The 20,463-nt window shown below is 37.1% G+C and overlaps 1 protein-coding gene and 1 pseudogene across 1 annotated transcript; one reads left to right on the top strand and one right to left on the bottom strand.

Moving 5' to 3' along the window:
• Positions 1 to 554: 554 nt before the first annotated feature.
• Positions 555 to 3,555, bottom strand: LOC143922272 (cytoplasmic tRNA 2-thiolation protein 2-like; annotated as a pseudogene).
• Positions 3,466 to 19,967, top strand: LOC143922551 (inositol polyphosphate-4-phosphatase type I A). The gene is made up of 22 exons (XM_077445823.1): positions 3,466 to 3,663; positions 3,753 to 3,941; positions 5,178 to 5,333; positions 7,659 to 7,792; positions 7,868 to 7,946; positions 8,510 to 8,661; positions 8,734 to 8,895; positions 8,970 to 9,316; positions 9,406 to 9,599; positions 9,705 to 9,861; positions 11,201 to 11,516; positions 11,587 to 11,694; positions 11,766 to 11,894; positions 14,056 to 14,175; positions 15,020 to 15,227; positions 15,339 to 15,532; positions 16,837 to 17,048; positions 17,134 to 17,230; positions 17,314 to 17,503; positions 17,580 to 17,702; positions 19,603 to 19,738; positions 19,835 to 19,967. Exons 2-22 carry the CDS (start codon positions 3,806 to 3,808, stop codon positions 19,965 to 19,967), a joined length of 3,483 nt encoding a protein of 1,160 aa, XP_077301949.1. The 5' UTR covers positions 3,466 to 3,663; positions 3,753 to 3,805.
• The last annotated feature ends 496 nt before the right edge of the window (positions 19,968 to 20,463 follow it).

Genomic DNA, 20,463 nt, shown 5'->3' with positions numbered 1-20,463 from the left:
AAAAGAATAGCATCGTGTCTCCGAAATAAGGGTGGACATACAAAATATTAATAATATATATATATGTTGTATTAATATTGTAAATAAACTATGTATAATCATTATAAACACATCTTTGTTTTAATTTTACGAACCTACTCTTCAATATATAGCTCTAAACATAGAATTTGCAAAATCCGCATGGTGTTAGTAATTCGCTGTCATGGGACTGTATATATATATATATATATATATATATATATATATATATATATATATATATATATATATATATATATATATATATATATATTTAGACGAATTTCACGAAGACGAAGCGCCAGACGAATTTCGCGGTAGCTGTATATATGTATACAGAAATTGCAATGGAGCGTATAGCCGCTAGAGGACCTTCATACAAAGAATATGTCGGAATTAGCGTTTATCAATTTGGTGTCACCCGGTGAAGACCGCACCCCACACGGGCCTAGCGATGCTACTGGATAAGTACATGCATAGAAGATGATTTTACCTGACATAAGACACATTGAAAATCATCATTTTGGATGACATTGCTAGAATTGTCTATCGCCTTTATCGCCTGTTCTTAAAACAGTTGGTATTGTAGCTGGGAAATTATTTTGCAAGTTGTTAACAAACTGTTTAGTCAATGACTGTATGTATACTGGTGTATGGATTGTCATATTGGATCGTAGGTTGAACTTCAGATGTATTTTTAATTTTGGTAAATAAAGCAATGTCTTCTGTCGTCAAATCCTTCAAAGGGCGAAGTACTTTTAGTCTATCGTCCCTAGCATCAGAAAATCCCTACAAATAAAGGTATTTTTAATTAAATCTGTACATACACGTCTTAGATGTCTTAATGATGATTCTCGGATGACATGTGTGAGCCGCCTCCGATAGCTACATTTTCCAATAAATTGGCTGCAAGTTTGGTGGCCGTTTCGGCTAACAATACATACATAAGAACAATCCAGGCGTTTTGCACAATTGAGCAGTAGATTTTGTTTAAGTTTCTTTAAAAGATTCAACTTCGCCGTGCAGTTCTTTGTAGATGTGATCATAATTTTGAATTTAAGAATATGTTTAAATTTAATGCATTATAGGGGATGAACGAATGAGACGACTGGCATGTTAATGCACGTGTTTATTATATGACAGCTGAAGACAGAGTGGGTAGCAGCTCTCCGAACCCAGCCGGGTTGGTCCCCACTCGCAGGAAGGCAACCAAACTCGACCATGTCGTATAAGCGAGCCGCCACATCACTCCCCCCCCAGCATCAGCGATACCAAAATTACAAAGAAACAAATTTTACAAAAGAAAAAAATTATTGTTACACAAAGAGAAAAAATTATTACGTGGGGAGAAAAAAAATTGTTGACGTGGGTCATCCGCTATGTAGGTGTACCGCCCTGAATGGTCGGTACATTCGAGGGCGGTAACGTCGCGAGCAGGACGGTGGGTGGTCCGATGGTCGCGCCGATCAATGCGATGCTGCGGCGGCGCCGCTCTTCCGAGGCTGATGTCGGTTGGTGGGGCGGCGGGGGCGGCAGGGGCATCGATGTGGTTGATGATACTCCGAGCTGGACTGTGAGTCGTTGTGGCTCGTGGAGGTGTTGTAGCGCTACCGCCCGTCTCGGCGTGACGACGCTCGTGGGGACGGACGGGGCCTTGATGATGATGATGATGATGATGGTGCTGAGGTGGTGTATGTCTTGTGGTGCTGGATGACCGTTCTATGTGTAGTGGATCGCGCATGACTCCACATCCAGCTGTCAAGATCGTCGTCTCATTCGCTCCCCCATTTTTTAAAAGCACCTGTCGTCGACGTTGTGGCTGGACGTCGGTAGGTAGGTAGGTAGCCGTGTCTGCTCGTTTATTGTCACCCGCGGGCCGCGACGCGCTCTGTTGATGGCGATGGGGGCGCGGCGGGTAGCTTCTCCCGCCTGACTCGGCGAGGCAGGGATGAGCGGCATGTTGAAATTGATCGAGGCTGCGTGGCTCGATGTCGGGGGTCACCAGTATAGGAGATGAACGAATGAGACGACTGGCATGTTAATGCACGTGTTTATTATATGACAGCTGAAGACAGAGTGGGTAGCAGCTCTCCGAACCCAGCCGGGTTGGTCCCCACTCGCAGGAAGGCAACCAAACTCGACCATGTCGTATAAGCGAGCCGCCACAGCATCATCTTTCTTGACTTCGCTGAGTCTCACTGAATAGAACATTAAATCGTACTGTTGAATTTGTGACTTGACTTGCGACATTATTTCTATATTTTTGGCATCTTTGTTTCTATATTTTTGGAACTTTCTGAAAGATAATAAGATTGTTAAAAGTGCATTCAATGAATTCTTATAGATTTTAAGAATATAATGTACCGTCGATATTGAAGTACAAGCGCCTGAAACTAGAGTTTTTTATGTGTGCTGTCCTCAATTCCATTTTTTACCAAATAAAATAGGGTAGATGAATCAATCTTGCCGGAGTATGCTATCAAAACTTTGTCACCTGGCTTTACGAGTCTACCTTTGCCCAATGTGGCTCGGAATTTGTGTGTCACACCAACAGTGAAACAGTCATCACAGTAAAAATCTTTCTTCCGTAGTGTAACAGTTGCTATTTCTTTTAGCTTGAATCTCTTACAATTTTCATTGCCTCTAAAAAAAAAGTAAGTTATTTTTTAGTTTAACGATTGACAAATATTTTTGAAAAATTAACGAGTTATTTTAATTCAATGATGAATAGTCTTAATCATTTTGGAATATTTCAATTTTTTCCAATATTAATTTAATAAAACTAAAAAGAAAAAAATTAAGAACCGGTCACAGGACAACCGGTCGCTCTAGATCGGTCACACGTGATCACCCGTCACTCTAAAACTGTCACTCTAAAACTGGTTATAGGACGGGTGAAAGGTTTCAACCGTTTCCCGGCCTATGGAAATTCAGTTGAGTTTGAAAGAGGATCGTTTATTTTTGTTCAATTGGTACAATGGTTATTGTATGTACGAAGAGTGATTCACTCTGGTGTTGGGGCTGCCGTGGCTCTTTATATACCTTTTGGGTTGGGATCGAACGATGAACTCTCTTCTGGAATGGTCGTTGCCCTTGAGTTTATGCGTTTTTGGACAGAATCGATGATGAGATCGCTGGTTTTGATATAATAGCACGAGTTGTACTATATTCCTACATGGTCACACCCTAAAATCGGTCACGAGAAAACTGGTTGACTGATTTTAGGGTGAGACCAGTTTTCTCGTGACCAGTTTTAGGGTGTGACCAGATTTCTCGTGACCAGTTTTAGTGTGACGGGTGATCACGTGTGACCGATCTAGAGCGACTGGTTGTCCTGTGACCGGTTCACATATGACTAGAAGTCCGTTTACTATTTTAAGTGTGTTGATTTGACGCAGTTGGTGCATCTGAATTGCCTTGACCAAGACATGGATTGGCAGCCGTGGCGCTCGTCCCGGTTCGTTGACACTTGCCGGTCGCTGGTCGAGTGGCGGCTGCCGAGCTGCGCTCTCACCTTTACCGACGCGTTTCTGACATTTCTCAACAGCGCAAAGGTCCCTTAAAAGGTCATCCCGGATCAATAATGCTTCTTCACGCCGACTGCGGCCGTCTTCCACCCTCACTCCTGCTTAAACCAACATAAGAGTAACACACACTCCATATACATATATAATTACATCAACTATAAATAATATATATACATTGTATTGCATGTGTGTGTTATATTGTGACAGTTGCATGTCGACGATGAGGGGCTTTGTGGCGGTTGGATCTTGAAAGTCTCGCCATGCCGAACGGTCTGGTCTTCAACGGCCAGGAGCTGGCGGCTCTCACCGGCCAGCAGATGAACATCTTCAATAGGGAAGGCATCCTGGTCATAACGAACAAGCTCAAACAGGACGGGTTCTTCAAAAGACCTGAAGGTATATTTACCAGGGCGTTGTTTCAAATACTTGGTAATCTTATCTGATTAAATGTTCCTAATAAATGTGCATACATAAATAATTCGAAAAATATTAATACTTTATTTAGGAATATGTATGTAAAAAAAATCGAATGTATATCCACTTATGAACGTTTAATAATTGTGAAGAATGAAAAAAGTCCATGTCAAGGTTTGTCAGTCAAATGATTCAATATTTTTTTTATTTTTCTCTCAAATTTACTTATCTCTTTATCATTGTAATATCAATGAACGAATTGGTGCATTTTATTTTATTATTACTGTTTAGTTCGTACTTACTTCTTAATCTTTATTATATTGGAGTATACTTAAGAGGGCTGGACAGCACCGCCTTGTCCATACAAACGTACTATACTTCTCCCTTCCTCAATTATGGCACTAGAGAAATTATTTTTTAGTATGCTATGGATATCCACCATTGGGGTGCATCTATCGTTCTATTTTTTTGATTAATTATTTTTTATAGGAGCTAGGAGCCGCCAAACATCTATAAAATCACCTCTTTTTTATACCCACGAAACGAGTCCAACGTGCTTGTTTAACGGTCGATTTAAAAAAAAATACGCCGATAGATGCACAGAAAGTATCTTTCTCATACCGATGATGAATTTTTTTTTTAAATTGGTCCAGTATTGGAGAAGAAAATAGGAGAATACGAAACCTCGATTTTGTCAATTTAAAATACTTTTTATCTGGTCGAAGCGCAACTGTCGCATTCACTCAATATATATATTGATATATATTGTCGCATTCACTCAATATATACATACACTCAATATATATATCGAAGAAAGGAACGGTAACAAAATTAAGGTTTCGGTTGTACAGCCCTCTTAACTGTTTTCCGGTCAAATTAGTTGTCACGCTTATTTACGTTTGTTTCCAGAATTTTACTATAGAAATGCCCAAAATGGTACACTTTGGTAGACCAGGAAGTGGTTAATGTTTGCATTGTGACTTCTAAACCGTTTCGTTTCAATATGTTATTATATTATACATTAAACTCACATACATAATTAAATCCTGAAAATTTTATTTCATTAAAAAACCGCAACTTATCCTTCTAGTACAAATTTTGATGATTGTCAGTTAAAAACCTTGATATATGTACATACATATATAGATAATTTATCTTATGGCATAAGTATATTGCAGCGTATGTTTTGAAATGAAAGAATTTATATTTGATTTTCAGTAACCCAAGAAAGCTGGTGTCGCCTCATTGACAATCTCCTATTTTATTCTAAAACATCAGAACAATGGTCGGAGATCAAGGGCGTGATCGTTTTGGAGCGGTGCTCCATAAGGACAACTCCTCAGAATGAACATGGACACTGGCCTTTCCATCTAGGTTAAAAACAATACATTACTAATATGTACCATAAATAAAAGACAAACTTGTGTCTTTGATAACTCCTGAAAGTCTCGAGTAAAATCAAAATTTAAAAAAAATTATGACATTTTAAATATTTGACTCCCTGCAATGAAAATTTTAAATCTACAATATTGTTATTAAATTAAATTTATATGTATTTTCCCATGTAGCCATTACAGGTTGCCCCTGAGCGACCCCTATGGTATTAAACTTGTATATGTATATAAATTTGAAATCATATTCAAATACTGGTGATATAGTGGGTAGGATGGTTTTGCCAATTTTATGAGAAAACATTTCAACTATAAAATCAAATAAATTGACGAACTCTGATAGAAAAAAAAATCGACTTGGAGTCACAAATATCCAAATCTGACCAGCAGAACTAGAGAAATACTATGAATAAAATTAATGAATTTGAGTGAAAAGTCACATTTTTGTTTTTAACACATTCTTAGTGTTATCGTAATATGAAACTCCCATGTTTGGTAATAGTAAGTAACGTTAACGCATTTTTGAATCCTAAAGCATTCTGTAAAAAAAATCTGAACTATAAAAGTAAATATGTATATCCTGTAATCCAGCTTCCGTCAGAGGTCTTTTTTACCAATCGCGAAGAAAGTTTTAATATTTTATTACCTTTTCACTTCTCCAGCTTGTTCAGTAGGTCCGTTTTTGGAATTTTTAAAGACATGGTCGTTAAAATGAGATCTTTATACAGTTCTGACTTCCTTATTCTTCCCGTTTTTGATCGACTTTTAACAGAACCAATCTCACTGTATCCTTTTAATGTCATTTGGACCGTACATCGCGATAATTTAAGTTGTTTGGAATATTTTGATCTATCTCGACTCTTGAGCATGTATTATAATAACACTGTTCGACAAATGACGACTTTTAAAATGTTTCAGAGACGGGATATGACTTTCCTTATAGATCTATGCCCAGTGAACACGAATCTGGTAATAAAAAGTGTTGATTGGCTCGAGATTCGGAGATATATGTGTTTTTTAAATCGCGCGATTTTTCTATATCTTGGTGTTGTTCGGTCGATTTCTCAAAATCTGTTAATTTTCTGTTCAAAATGAATATTGGAATCTAGAGTCGGGTATTTTATCTTTCATTTGTAGTACTTTTCAGCTTTCAAATCTCTCTAAGTAGTCGTCCAGTTCAAATCAAAAGTCAAAATTACGTATTTTCACTTGTGATTTTTTCCCACTGTTAATACTATATTATATTGAGTATTTTCTATTGAAACATGTTTATTAGGATAGTGTTCTGGCCACACTATTTTTTGATTTCGTTTAAAAGGGTTAATTGGATGTGTGGTGAATTTTAAACCGGTAAAATTGTGACCAAAAACTTCGTATTAGTAGAGCACAAATTTGTGTTGTGTGCGCTGCATTACTGTACGCTGCATCATGTGCATCATTGTATACAACGATATAGTGGTCACAAACTTTTTTCAATGTGTTTTTAAATAATTTTTTAAAAATTATTTCATTACAGTTAGTGGTTGTTTCAAATGGGAATGTGAAATGCCGGAAAACGCAAATATTGGAAGGCAAAGATCGAAAATTGAAAGATCTTAAGTCTAAAGATAAAAAAAAGGGTGCATGGTAAACGGTACATACTCACTTAATTTGCGCGAGCAGGATACAACAGGAACAAGAGGAACAGGCTTTTCCTCCCGTATTAATGTGCGCGCGCAGAATACGGGAGGAAAAGCCTGTTCCTCTTGTTCCTGTTGTATCCTGCTCGCGCAAATTAAGTGAGTATGTACGGTTTACCAAGTCGAAAACTTAAGATTTTTCGATCTTTGCCTTCCGATATTTGCGTTTTCCGGCATTTCACATTCCGGTCCGTCACGGAGACCGGTTTCAAATACATGAGTAATTCCAGTCAGAAGCATTTTTTGCAAATGGCCTCATATAAATGTCCACGGCTGTATATCTACTGGTTAATTTGATTCGAATATAAATTTTTTAAAGCGCCTGATAAAATATATACATAACTGGTAATAAATACACTTTGACGGTGACATATATACAATTAAGCCCCTGGCATTTATATATTGAAATGCTGTTACAAAAAAATAACATTCCAAACAAAATTTGGAGCATAACATTCGAGACTTTGAATTTATTATGAGAAATTTATATTTCGTATTTTAGACTTTTAGATAATTGAGTTAATCAGAAGTCGTCGATGAAACAGTTATTCTGTTGCTATGCTCAGTATGTACATATGTATGTAATGTTTTTTTTATATATATATATATATATATATATATATATATAGTTTGGAATGATGAAATGCGACCGATGCATTGGCTTCAACTGGCAACGTTTACCGAATGCGATAGGCTCGGATGGCTGGAAGCTATACAACTAGCGTCACACGATTATTTAAAATCACACGCTCAAGTTCTGAAGGTATGTAAAATGTGCAATATTTAATTTGGCAGTTGTATTGTACAATTGAAATTTATTTAATATTTTTTCCTACAGACAAGATTGAAAAACATAGTTAAAATTCACTCCAATGTAGACGTACATCTTTGGAAACTTCCAAGGGGACTATTTATAGGTTAATTTTCTATAATATATGATACGCTTCGTTCTGTTTTTATATGAGTATGCTAAAATTTAAAAAAAATTGGACTTTGGGGTGGTTGGAGTGAAACGAATTTAGTATATAGTATTTTAAAATAGTACCTATTTTATTCGAAAAACTGTTAGTAAATAAATAAAAAAATATGGTTTTGTAAAATCTTAATGAAAAACTATATACTAAAAAGCATGGTAAAAAACGATGATAGCTTTTATTTTACTAAGGGCCTTAAATTTCAAATGCGCTTGGGGTTACCCATTTACTGGATCTACTACTGCATATGTATGTACATATGTATGTAGTAGATCTTTATTTTCGACTATTTTTGGTTAATATGCTTCAGTAGTACTGCTTTTCTGATTCGTAAAGGTATATGCAGTTTCTTATATACACAATAAATCCTAAAATGATATGTGTAATAACTGGATTTGTTTATTTTTGTTTTTACTGTTCTATCAAAATCGTATAAAAACAGAATTGGGTGAGAATGTGTATAAAAATGATGAATACGTTTGATTTGATTTTGAACCCATTTACAGACTTAAATGAGGTGCCACTTTGCGAATTGTCACTATCCTGTGATAATCTTTTGTGTGATAATTATGAACGATATCCAAATCCATTTTTGGTCATACACGTCAAGGTGAATAGCGGCACTTGGATACAGTATGCTGTTACCGAAGCTGTAGAAGTGAGTGTATTTCTTTAACGTGATTTGTATGAAACGTGTTGTTGTTTTACTTGAAACTTTTTTTTTCCACAGAGTACGAGACATCCTAGATTCGTAAAAACTGTCATGTTCAGAAAAAGCGACGGCTTAGACGGCGAAACTATAGTACGGATCACCGCTAAAGACATGACTGAATTTGTTTCGAACACGTCTGTCACGTTAGGATCTACTACAGTTTTACTCGGGACAATCCAGGTTGGCTTGTCTGAACTATTTGTATCATACGCAAATTAAAAAGCTTCCTCGGTTCAATGCGATCCAATTGCCAGGTCACTCAGCGGTTTCGGGTCGCGTTGAAGAACTGCGATCGGAGAACGATCGGATTTTTGACACTCAACGGTTGGAGTTTCGAAACGTCACACAAAGAAGAGGGCTCGTCTTTGGAACCGAACGACGTGACTCCATGGAGGGTTTATTGTCATAGACGATCGCAGTCACTTCCGATAACACTTAACATAAAAATTAAACTGCCTTCGCACAGTGACGTGGCTGATTATCTCTTCAATAATGTTTGCCAGTCGACGTACAGACTGCAGTCAGATTTAGGATGTGAGATCACCGTGCACGAGCTGATGGCCGAGTCTAAGTTTTGTTACTACTGTCCGCAGGAACTTCTGTGAATAATAGAAATATTCAGTATAATATATATTTTTTTTTATTAAGTTGTTTGTACTCATAAATTCTTCGATTTTTTTGTTTCGATAGTGATATATGGATACAGCACGAGAAAGAGATGCTTCAAGAAGTACTTTGCATGGGTGAGATGGAGCTCCCGTGGAAGGCAAACCAAATGGAATTGTTAAATAAACATTATAACTTATATAAGTATTATAACAAAGCTCTTGAAAGTACGATCATGAAAGCGCATAAATCAACATTCAAAAAGAGCTCTCGGAAAGGTGAGCAAATGGGTCTGCAAAAATGATCCAAATCATACACGAATCATTGTGGTAACATTCGTTTTTACCAGTCTATGTATGTATATTTGAAATGAAACATTTCAGATGATCCCTTTGTTGAATTCATCCCAGTAAACCTTCACGTCCAAAGAATGTGGGCCCACGATTACAATTTAAACAAATCTGGCTACTATGACACTATCACCGTCGGTGCATTCACAGCGCATTGCCAAAAGGCTGGAAAGGAAGGTGGCTTATTTCAGTAAGTGTGACGATGAGTTGTGTTGAATAGGTATATACGTAGTAAAGTCTCAATAAATGCTACCAGCTTCAATCCATACTAAATGACGCAATAATATCAATAGCAATGTTGAAAGCTTGGCTTTTCCAACTTAAAAAAACATATTGTACATTCATATATAATATAAATAGTATTGTATAAATATATATGAAAAATATCAAATATTTAAGAATACATACATAACTATGTTGTCGATTTTCCTTTATGAATCGGTAGTAATATTCATACAAATAACACTGAGCAACAAAAAGAATTACTGGAACGGAGACTAATCAATCTATACTAAGTTTGACCCACTAAATTCGAAAATGACAATGATTTTCGTTGGCTTTTTCTCGTTTATGAGATACTAGTGGTTTTACCCGGCTTCGCTCGGTATTTGTAATATAAACCGCTTAAACATGGCTAATCGAATAGTAAACATTTGATAACATTTATTTGAATAGTTTTATTTTATTTAAATTTATTTGAATATCCATTTGTTTTTTTTATTAAATTGAACGTCACGGATTCTACGAACCAAACAAACATACATACATGCATACAAAGTCTCTTTCAAAATTATACATTAGATAAGCGTTTTAATAAGGTTGTGGCTATTTGCAGGTACTAAATCTGCAAATTATTGGCTATTTGCAGGTGCTATATCTGCGACAGGCGCAAAGTCTTCTGCGCATGCGCATGAACTGTCACTGTCAGCGTGTTTACTGTTAAAATTTTGTTTTAAACCTCTTCAAATTTAGTTCGAACTCGTAAAGTGACGTAGAGTAAAAAATATAATCCAAATTAGTTGATATTATTAATTGTTAGAAAATTATTATCATATACAATGTATAATACCTACATACAAGTACAAGCCGCGAACTAGCTAGATTATATAAATCTATTATAATAACGTACGACATTTATTTGCCTCATGTATAATGAACGATTGATTAAACAAGTCTAGCATACATTAAATGATAATCGGATTATAAGTTGACGCGCATGCGCAGAAGTCTTTGCGCCTGTCGCAGATATAGTACCTGCAAATAGCCAATAATTCGCAGCTATAGTACCTGCAAATAGCCACAACCTTTTAAAAAATGTGCAATTTTTACAGATTTTTTGGCTTTTGCAGTTTTTAACTCAATTTCCTTTTCGGAGTTGGCTATGAGAGTGGTATCATCAGCGTATCCGAGATTGTATATGCTTTTAACCCCCATTATTTCTTTTAATTACAAATTAATTTAAAAACAATATATATGGGAAATTATATCAGGAGTATTGTGGTTTTAATTTTTAAAATTTATTTCCAAAGGATGGTTCAGCAGGCTAAAAACTCGTCTGCGCCTATAAGCACTTCAAATCCAGTGCAAATGGCCAACGATGCAGTTCAAGCGATCAAACAATTGCGCGGTGAAGTCGTCGACACAATGAGCGAATTGCTCTCGCTAGCTAAATCCCGTCAATCTGAGGGTATGATGCCGTTGGCCGAACAAATGATCACCAAAACGCGAGCACTGCTCTCGCTGTGGGACTCGGGACTGGTCGAAGAAGCTCTCTGTTTCATCGACGCCCACAAAGTATCATCGGCCTTTGCCGAGAGCGACGAGAGCACGCTGGAAAACGTCAAGGTAAATATTATCGCTCTATGAAATTTTTCATTTTTAAACATCGATTATAATGTGTGTATATTTGTCGTAGATGATGTCGATGTTGAAGCGGATGAATCTGCAGTTGAATCTGAGCGATTTGATCAGTCCTGATATAGACGATTTTGCTACACCTTCGACGCCCTGCGACGATCACTTGGTATCTAAATATTTCTAGTTTGAAATGGTTTCATTCAACGGTGTATTTTCATATTGAGATATATTTTTCAGCAGTTCCTAGACGCTCAGGCTATGTCGTGCTCTCCCTCTGCCAACTACTATCAGCCGAACGACGAGCCTGAACCTTGGGATTTGACTCAGTTAAATATTGAAGCAAGCGTAATGTGCCTAGTCAGTAAGGTAACATTTTCAAACAGATTATTTATTTTTACACATTTTGTTCTAGCAAATGTTTTAAGCGTATGTTTAATTTTGCGCGTTGCCAATCGATTGTGTGTTATATGTAAATTTATTGCTTATATTGCAGCGACTTATATTATTCATTCTTCTTCTGCTATGTCCTACATATTTTCTTCAGTTAATTTTGTATGAATATTTGTTTTCTTTAGCCAAACTATGATATGCAAAATATAGTTTGATTTTCACATATGATGCTAAAGTTTGATATGATTATAATCTAATCTATAATTTGGAAAGAGACTTTGTATGTATCCTTGGTCGTCGTTTTCGTCGTTTTCGTCGTCGTCGTCCGTAGATCGGTGACGTCATCGAACACGTGATTCGATTTTTTTTTTTTCGATCCATGGGCGCCGATTTGTTTTTTTCGTTTCAATGGATTCAATGGATTGGGGCGCAAGGCGAGTAGCTTCATGGGGCCCCGCCAGGGGCGCCACAAGGGGCGTAGCCCCGTGGGGCCCCGAAGGGGGCCCGGGGGGCCCGGGGGGCCCAGCCTCATGGGGCGCAGCCCCATGGGGCTCAAAAGGGGGCGCCACGAGGGGCGCAGCCCCGTGGGGCCCCGGGGGGGCCCAGCCTCATGGGGCGCAGCCCCATGGGGCTCAAAAGGGGGCGCCACAAGGGGCGCAGCCCCGTGGGGCCCCGAAGGGGGCCCGGGGGGCCCAGCCTCATGGGGCGCAGCCCCATAGGGCTCAAAAGGGGGCGCCACAAGGGACGCAGCCCCGTGGGGCCCCGAAGGGGGCCCGGGGGGCCCAGCCTCATGGGGCGCAGCCCCATGGGGCTCAAAAGGGGGCGCCACAAGGGGCGCAGCCCCGTGGGGCCCCGAAGGGGGCCCGGGGGGCCCAGCCTCATGGGGCGCAGCCCCATGGGGCTCAAAAGGGGGCGCCACAAGGGGCGCAGCCCCGTGGGGCCCCGGGGGGGCCCAGCCTCATGGGGCGCAGCCCCATGGGGCTCAAAAGGGGGCGCCACATGGGGCGCAGCCCCGTGGGGCCCCGAAGGGGGCCCGGGGGGCCCAGCCTCATGGGGCGCAAGCCCTAATAGGCATTAACTAAGGGGGGCGAAGCCCTAGACGGCAATTAATCATGGGGGCGCGGAGGGGCGAAGCCCTAAAAGGCAACTGATCATGGGGGCGAAGCCTTAGACGGCATTTAATCGTGGGGGCGCGGAGGGGCGAAGCCCTAAAAGGCATTAACTAAGGGGGGCGAAGCCCTAAACGGCAATTAATCTTGGGGGCGCGGGGGGCGAAGCCCTAAAAGGCATTAACTAGGGGGGGCGAAGCCCTAGACGGCATTTAATCATGGGGGTGCGGAGGGGCGAAGCCCTAAAAGGCATTAACTAAGGGGGGCGAAGCCCGAAACGGCAATTAATCTTGGGGGCGCGGGGGGCGAAGCCCTAAAAGGCATTAACTAAGGGGGGCGAAGCCCTAGACGGCTTTGAATCATGGGGGCGCGGAGGGGCGAAGCCCTAAAAGGCAACTGATCATGGGGGCGAAGCCCTAAACGGCAATTGCTCATGGGGCGTGGAGGGGCGAAGCCCTAGAAGGCAAAGGCTCAGGGGGGTGCCGAGGGCGAAGCCCTAGAAGGCAAAAAAAAAAATTTGATTTTTTTTTTTTGATTTTTTTAAATTTTTTTTTGATTTTTTTTTTATTTTTTTTTTGATTTTTTTTTTTATTTTTTTTTAATTTTTTTTTTTATTTTTTTTTTAAATTTTTAAATTTTTTTTTTTTTTTTAATTAAATTAGCTTAGTCATGTTTAAGCGGTTTATATTATAAACACTGAGCGAAGCCGGGTAATACAGCTAGTACAATATATACAAAAGTAATTGTCTCTTTTTATAAATATGTATTTGATTAAGTAAAAATTGCCAACAAAAATCAATTGGTTGTCTCGGCAACAATACTAATGATGACTAAGTCAAAAACACCATATGTATTTTACATTATTTATGTGGATAATTCTTACGCAGTCGTCATGTTAGAATAAGATTCTATTTTCAGTTTGAAAATGCAACCAATTTTCAATATTTTCTGCTACCCAATATCATTGAATGTATTTGCTGCGTGATTTGTTAATCGGTCAAAATTTATTGCTTCAATTTATCTTATAGGTGAAATTTCTTTGTGGACATTGTGGAAGTCCAGCCGTAAGACTGAGAGGACAAAAATCAAAACCTTTGAATACCATTCAGAGAATATTCAACACTTCCAATGGAAATACTAACGAAAACGTAATTTTATTTCTTTAACAAGTGGCTAGGATTTTTTTCTCTTTTAATTTCAACTTATTTTTTCCAATGAAAATGTAATTTCATCGTGTTTATATTAACTCACTATGGGCTGTAAACACATACGCTGTGTTTTCAATAAAATTTCATTTAAAGTCTATCAATACAGCTCGAGTGTTTTTAAATCCTTCAAACTTAATACAAAAACAAAGTATTATTTAATAACATAGATAAACTAAAAATATTTCTATGGTTTATAAAGCTTGACTTATTTTTACAGGGAATTTATCGATATAGTTCTGGAAAAATTTTAAATACCCAGATATCGAAATTGACTGGTTTTTTCTCCCGTAGCATAGATTCTTCTGAAATCGAATTTTTCATTAAAATAAATATATTGAAATGTATATAAAATTTGTCAAAATTTGAATACAGCAATCACCACAGTTTGAGAAATTCTGATCTGATAATTTATACGATCGAAAAGAACTGTAAAGAAGCTGTATTTTAATTTTCGTTTTAATTGATTAAAAGGCTTAGGAGTTATTTTTAATTTACAAAACCTATTATTTTTACTGCGAAATATAAGCAGACAGTCCATAATGAGTTAATATCATTTTAAAATACATTTTTTGGTCAATTTAATTTCATATTCAGTTGATATAACATGAATTTTGCTACAAACCATTTTATTGAATTATAAATGGAAAATGAAAATAAAATCTTTTTTTTTATAAGTTTAAAAAAGTGGTAAAGCAGGAAATATTTTCCTAGCAACCAACTACATATGTATATATTTTGTTTATATTTATTATTGGATTATTTAAAAAAGATTTCTCGATTGCAGTTATCCAACGAGCCAGTAGACAATTCTAACAATCTAATACTGGACACCCACATTGTTTCCAACGTGCGAAATAACAATCACTCGGTGAATGTAACCAACACACCAGGAGACAATCACAATAAGAATGAAAACTCCGACGTAAATGTCACTAAGCAAATGTCCGATGTCGTAAAAACTCCTTCGAAGAAAAGTAATAGATTTACTGATGGTATATATTATATACATTTTGATTAAAAGTCGAGACTGCAATTATGATAAAAAAATCGATGCATTATATTAATTTGTACTGATTATGATTACGTTTCGTCTATCGTTGCAGGGTTGAATTTGGCCGATGTTCTGGACTGGGCTGCGGAACTTCGACCGTCGATGAGGAAGCTCCGTCAGGCGATGGACGGCCTGTTGAAAGGTGGACGGTTGGCCCACGCTGTCCTGCGTATTAAGCAGGATCAGAACGAGCTGCAGCAGGCCATTGCTCTTCAGATGCGACGAGACGTGTGCTTTTCTCAAGCAGTAAGTCTTAACGTTCGAGGACGGGATTACTTATAAGATATATAATTTCCGCTTTCTAACTTTGAAAATATAATACCTGGTTAGAATGTGATACTAACCTGGTTAGAATGTGATAAAGTCGAGATCGATATTGTATTTTCAACTTTTGATTTTTGACTTGCTAACATTTAAAGGGAGTTCCTCAAGAATGTGTGTTTTCACCGCTATTGTTATATTTGTATTCCGAAAATATTATTGCTGAAGCTTTGGAAGACATGGATTCCGGAATTACAATCAATGGTGTGGTTATTAATAATATTCGGTATGCGGTTGACACTGTACTACTGGCCACTAGCTTTAAAGACTTGCAAGCAACACTAGACGCAATTGTTGTGGATAGCTCCAGAGCGGGGCTAACATCGAATGTCAGGAAAAGAAAGTGGATGATATTCAGTAAGTCGACTCGTAATACATTGACTCTCTAAAAGTTGAAAATCGTGGTGGAGAGAATAAATCATTTAAGATATCGTGGGTGCTATCTGGGCGAAACGTGTGAAAGTAACCAGGAAATTCATGCTAGAGTAGAAACACCAAAAGCTGCATTCTTAAAAATGAAAAATATTCTAACCACACGGGATCTCAGCATAGCGCTTCGACTTAGACTTATATGATGTTACATTTTCAGCGACCTTCTGTATGGGACAGAAGCATGACAGATGCCATGTGTAAAAAGCTGTAGGCTTTTAAGATGTAGACATTCAGAAGGATGCTGATAATCTTATGGATGCTGTGTAGAACCAATACTGAGGTGCTGGCCCTGTTGAGAAAACATGTCAAAGTGCTCAGAGATGTGAAAAGTTGCAAATTAAAATATCTTGGATATGTGATGTGGAACTAGAAGTACGATCTCCCGCGCCTAGTTATCCTGGGAAAGATAATTGGCCAACGCAGTTGGGGCCGGTGAAAAGCATAATGGTTAAAGAATCTTCGGCAGTGGTTCGGCCTCAGCACCCGAGCAGAGTACAGATGAGAGTTCTGGTTGCCAACGTTCTAGGAGGACACAGCACATGAAGAAGAAGAAGACTTACTAACATTTCATTATGAAATTTCTCAGTTGTAGAATTGATGGCATAAATAAAATAAATGCTACGTTTAAACATTCTTCTATGGGAAGAAATCCAGCTACTATAAGAAAGAAAAAAACTTATCGTTAAAAAAATTAATATCCGCATTAGCATAAACTGTTATGTTGCATTTCCGTGCCTTTTTCTGTTACAATATTTTTCACTTTGAAATTGATTAATTATTTTTTTCTACCTTTTCAGTTGACATCTTTAGTCACAGGATTGTTTTGCTGGTTGTGGAGTACGAATATTGACGTTATTACAATTTTGCTAAAATCTGGTTTGGGTCCGCTGTGCTATTTTGAAGGATTGCTGACGTTGCACGGAAAGGAAACTGGAATGTGGGGCGACATGGTGATAGCCATCGAAGATCTTCAGACTATCTCATTTCAATTGATTAGATGGAATCATCGGTTTGTTGTGCTTTTAATTAAATACTAAATCTACTCTTATAAATACATAGTTTCTCTCTATATCGATTTTTAATATATCTTTTAGAGATATGCCGTTGCCTCAAATTAAGGGTTCTAGAGCTTCCTTAATTGTGACGATTCCCGTCAAAGCAGATTTGTATTCAAAACTTCCAAATAAACAGGTAAAATTGTCATATCGTTAAAGTACTGCGCCATATTGTACATATTATATTAATTATGATTTACGAATTATTCCCTATTTCAGGCTACAAAATTTACCATCACGCCGGTTTACTTTAACATCGGTATTAATGCGAAGGCAACGGTCGCCGAAACCATGGGGGAGACGACGCCGCAGTCCAGATCAAATATTGATAACTACGACCGCCTGAATGAATATCATTTAAGATATCAAAAATTGAGTTTTCCATCTACCGACGAAGACTCTTGCAAAGGTTTTTTTTTTATTGTGTATTTCTTATTGTAGACTTATAATTTTGTCATACTTATTGATTTTGATTAAAATTTTAGTAGTCCCAAAACTGAAACCTACTGAGGAAATGATGGCCAAAATGAAGAATTTACTGTTGTCAAAAAAATCCAAAAATGTTGAACTCTTACAAGAAGCTTCACATATCACAAGAAGATTGAATGGTAAATATAATATTTAGTACCGTACACTAGTAAATGCTGAATTTTGTATAAAGTCATTGGAATGGAGAATTAGCATGAAAGGTTTCCTTACTGCCATACTCAAAGTAGGCAGCATGGGTCATAAAATCTGGTGCAACAAGCATATATGTATGTTACAAGTCCAAGTGTACATCTCATTCATTCGTCAATATATTAGTTTGTTCATACACGAACCAATCTGGCCAATTGTACTGTACACAAAAAAAAAACAAATTGACAAACGAACTACATAGCTTGTTCTGGCACAAACTATTAGGTAGCAGTGAGTGTTGAATTAAGTTAGGTAGTAGTTAAGGTAGGTGGTGCAGAGTATAAATAAACTGAATAAAAGGTTTTAAATAAAGGAGGTATGTAAAAAGAAACAGGTGGATGAAAACATGATCAAAGTAGCAATATAGGATGTAGAAGGAACCAAAAAATGTAGACAAATTTGTAACATTGGGAAAAGTGTATATTATAGTTAAGTCTTTAGTTTACGCTAAAAGGGCCAGTTTAAGTATAAACAAAAGAAAAAATAACAAAAAAATACATACATAGTTTGTTCATGAACAAACTAAAACAAACAAAAGGCATAAGTTAAAGTATTCTAAATTATTTGTCCCATACTCTATGTATGTACACGGATGCGCTGCATCCGCTCTAAAATCGTCAGACAAATTGAACGACAGATTAACGGATGGTTGCTTTAAATGCAATTCTCATCTTCTCGAATGATAGATTGCACATCAGATGACGGGTAACCTTTCGATGTGCACAGATGCAATTATTAAAATGGTAATTATTAAAATTGAGTTGGATCTTTCAGGCGAGTTTAATAAGGCAAGATTCGATAAGTTCCGAATCTTGCCTTATTAAAGTCGCCAGAAAGATCCAACTCAATTTTAATAATTGCATCTGTGCACATCGAAAGGTTACTCGTTATCTGATGTGCAATCTATCATTCGAGAAAACGAGAATTTCGTTTAAAGCTGCCGTTCTGTTAATCTGGCGATTTTAGAGCGGATGCACCAAACCCATGTACACATGCTTACCCTGAGTTGAAATATTTTAAATAAACGGAAACGGGAATTACAGCAACATTGTAATGTGGTTTCCATAGGATTTCCCTTTCAAATACTTGGAGTTTTCACATTTCAAAGGTTTTGACAGCTAAAATTTTCATGCGACATCTAGTGGAAATCTATTTGAAGATAGCTTTTGACTTTTAGCACGAAATAAAATCTATAGTTCGTGTATGACCAAACTAGTATGTTCGTGAACGAATCAAAGTGAATACGAATCATATATAAAACACATTTACATATTATTTTATTTTTGAGTGCTTATGATGCTAAGTGGAATGAAAAGTATACATGAATAGTGACTAAGACTTATATTTTATTTTATATCTCCAAATATACTGAATGCAGGGTCTTCATATTTTATGTATTCCTCATCAAAATCTCTATGATTCGAATGATGTCATTACGAAATAAAAACATTGATCAATATCAACTGAAATAATTATTTTCGCGGAAAGCCCCTTTTACGAGTATCTCACAGATGCGAGAGAGGGCAAGAATTCATGCGCCGCGCTCAACGGTCAGTGTGGTAATGATATCCGCCTTGGAATGACGGCTCTGCTTCAGTCGTTATTTTTTATCAATTTTTGCATTTATTTTATATTATTCGATGTTTAATACAGGATAAAATGATTTTTATAGCTAATTACAATAGTTAACTTCGCAAATTTTGTATTATTTCAACTTACAACACATTTTTTTAACTGGACGCTTGGCGTCCAGCACAGTGGCTAGTGAATGTTTTTAGCACAGTAAGACAAGCGTTTGTTAGTGCAATAAAACATGTGTATGAATTTCAGGAATAAGAATTATATCGTGCAAAAGTGCCAAAGATCGTACAGGTATGTCTTGTACTTTGGAACAATGTAACATTCTACACAGAGAATATAATCTCACTCGTCAAGAATTCAGAAGAATTATAGATTGTATGAGAAGGTATGTATATATATATGTATACATTTTTCAGAATAATTGGATTATAATTTTGTGGATAATTGTGCAAAAAATTTGACTTGTGTGGAATTATTTCAGTGAGGGGTGTCGTCGTGATAACACCATGAAGAATATTGGAATTAGAAAATACGCTTTCAACAAAGTGGAAGTGATGGCTTTACCTCTTGAGTATCGACCACCACTCGGAACTTACGGCTCTACCCAAACGTAGAACATATTAGTAGTATCCCCCCCTAAATGCTAAGCAAATCATTAATAACCACTAATCAAAATGACTGGTTTATATCTGAAGTCATTTGAATATTGTATGAAAGTCGTCGTTTATTTATTTTTATTATTTTTTTTTAGTTTGCAATAATATATTATTACGAGGAAAGTATTCTATTCTGTTGACTTAAAAACATAAAAGTATTATATTTGTACTGAAACTTATTTTTGACTTATCCTTCTGAAAATGTTTTACTAACGCGATATTCGGTATTCAAAATGTGAGGAAAATGAAAAGGGCATGCATTAAAGAGTGCTGTTATTAATATACAGGGTTTTTTGAATTACATATTTCTTATTGAATTTTGCAACTGAACAGAGAATCGAGATCAAATGTGTCGTGAAATCGAAATTTTTTGTATTTGATGTTGACCACCAGTTAGTAAATGAAGTACATATGTATATGTGGGATTTAGTTTTTTAGCCTAGAAGAATTTATG

The sequence above is a fragment of the Arctopsyche grandis genome, chromosome 2 (assembly GCF_051622035.1).
Source record: "Arctopsyche grandis isolate Sample6627 chromosome 2, ASM5162203v2, whole genome shotgun sequence".
Lineage (NCBI taxonomy): Eukaryota > Metazoa > Arthropoda > Insecta > Trichoptera > Hydropsychidae > Arctopsyche > Arctopsyche grandis.
The sequence above is the reverse complement of the archived record's forward strand: the minus strand, read 5'-3'. Positions and strand labels throughout refer to the sequence as shown.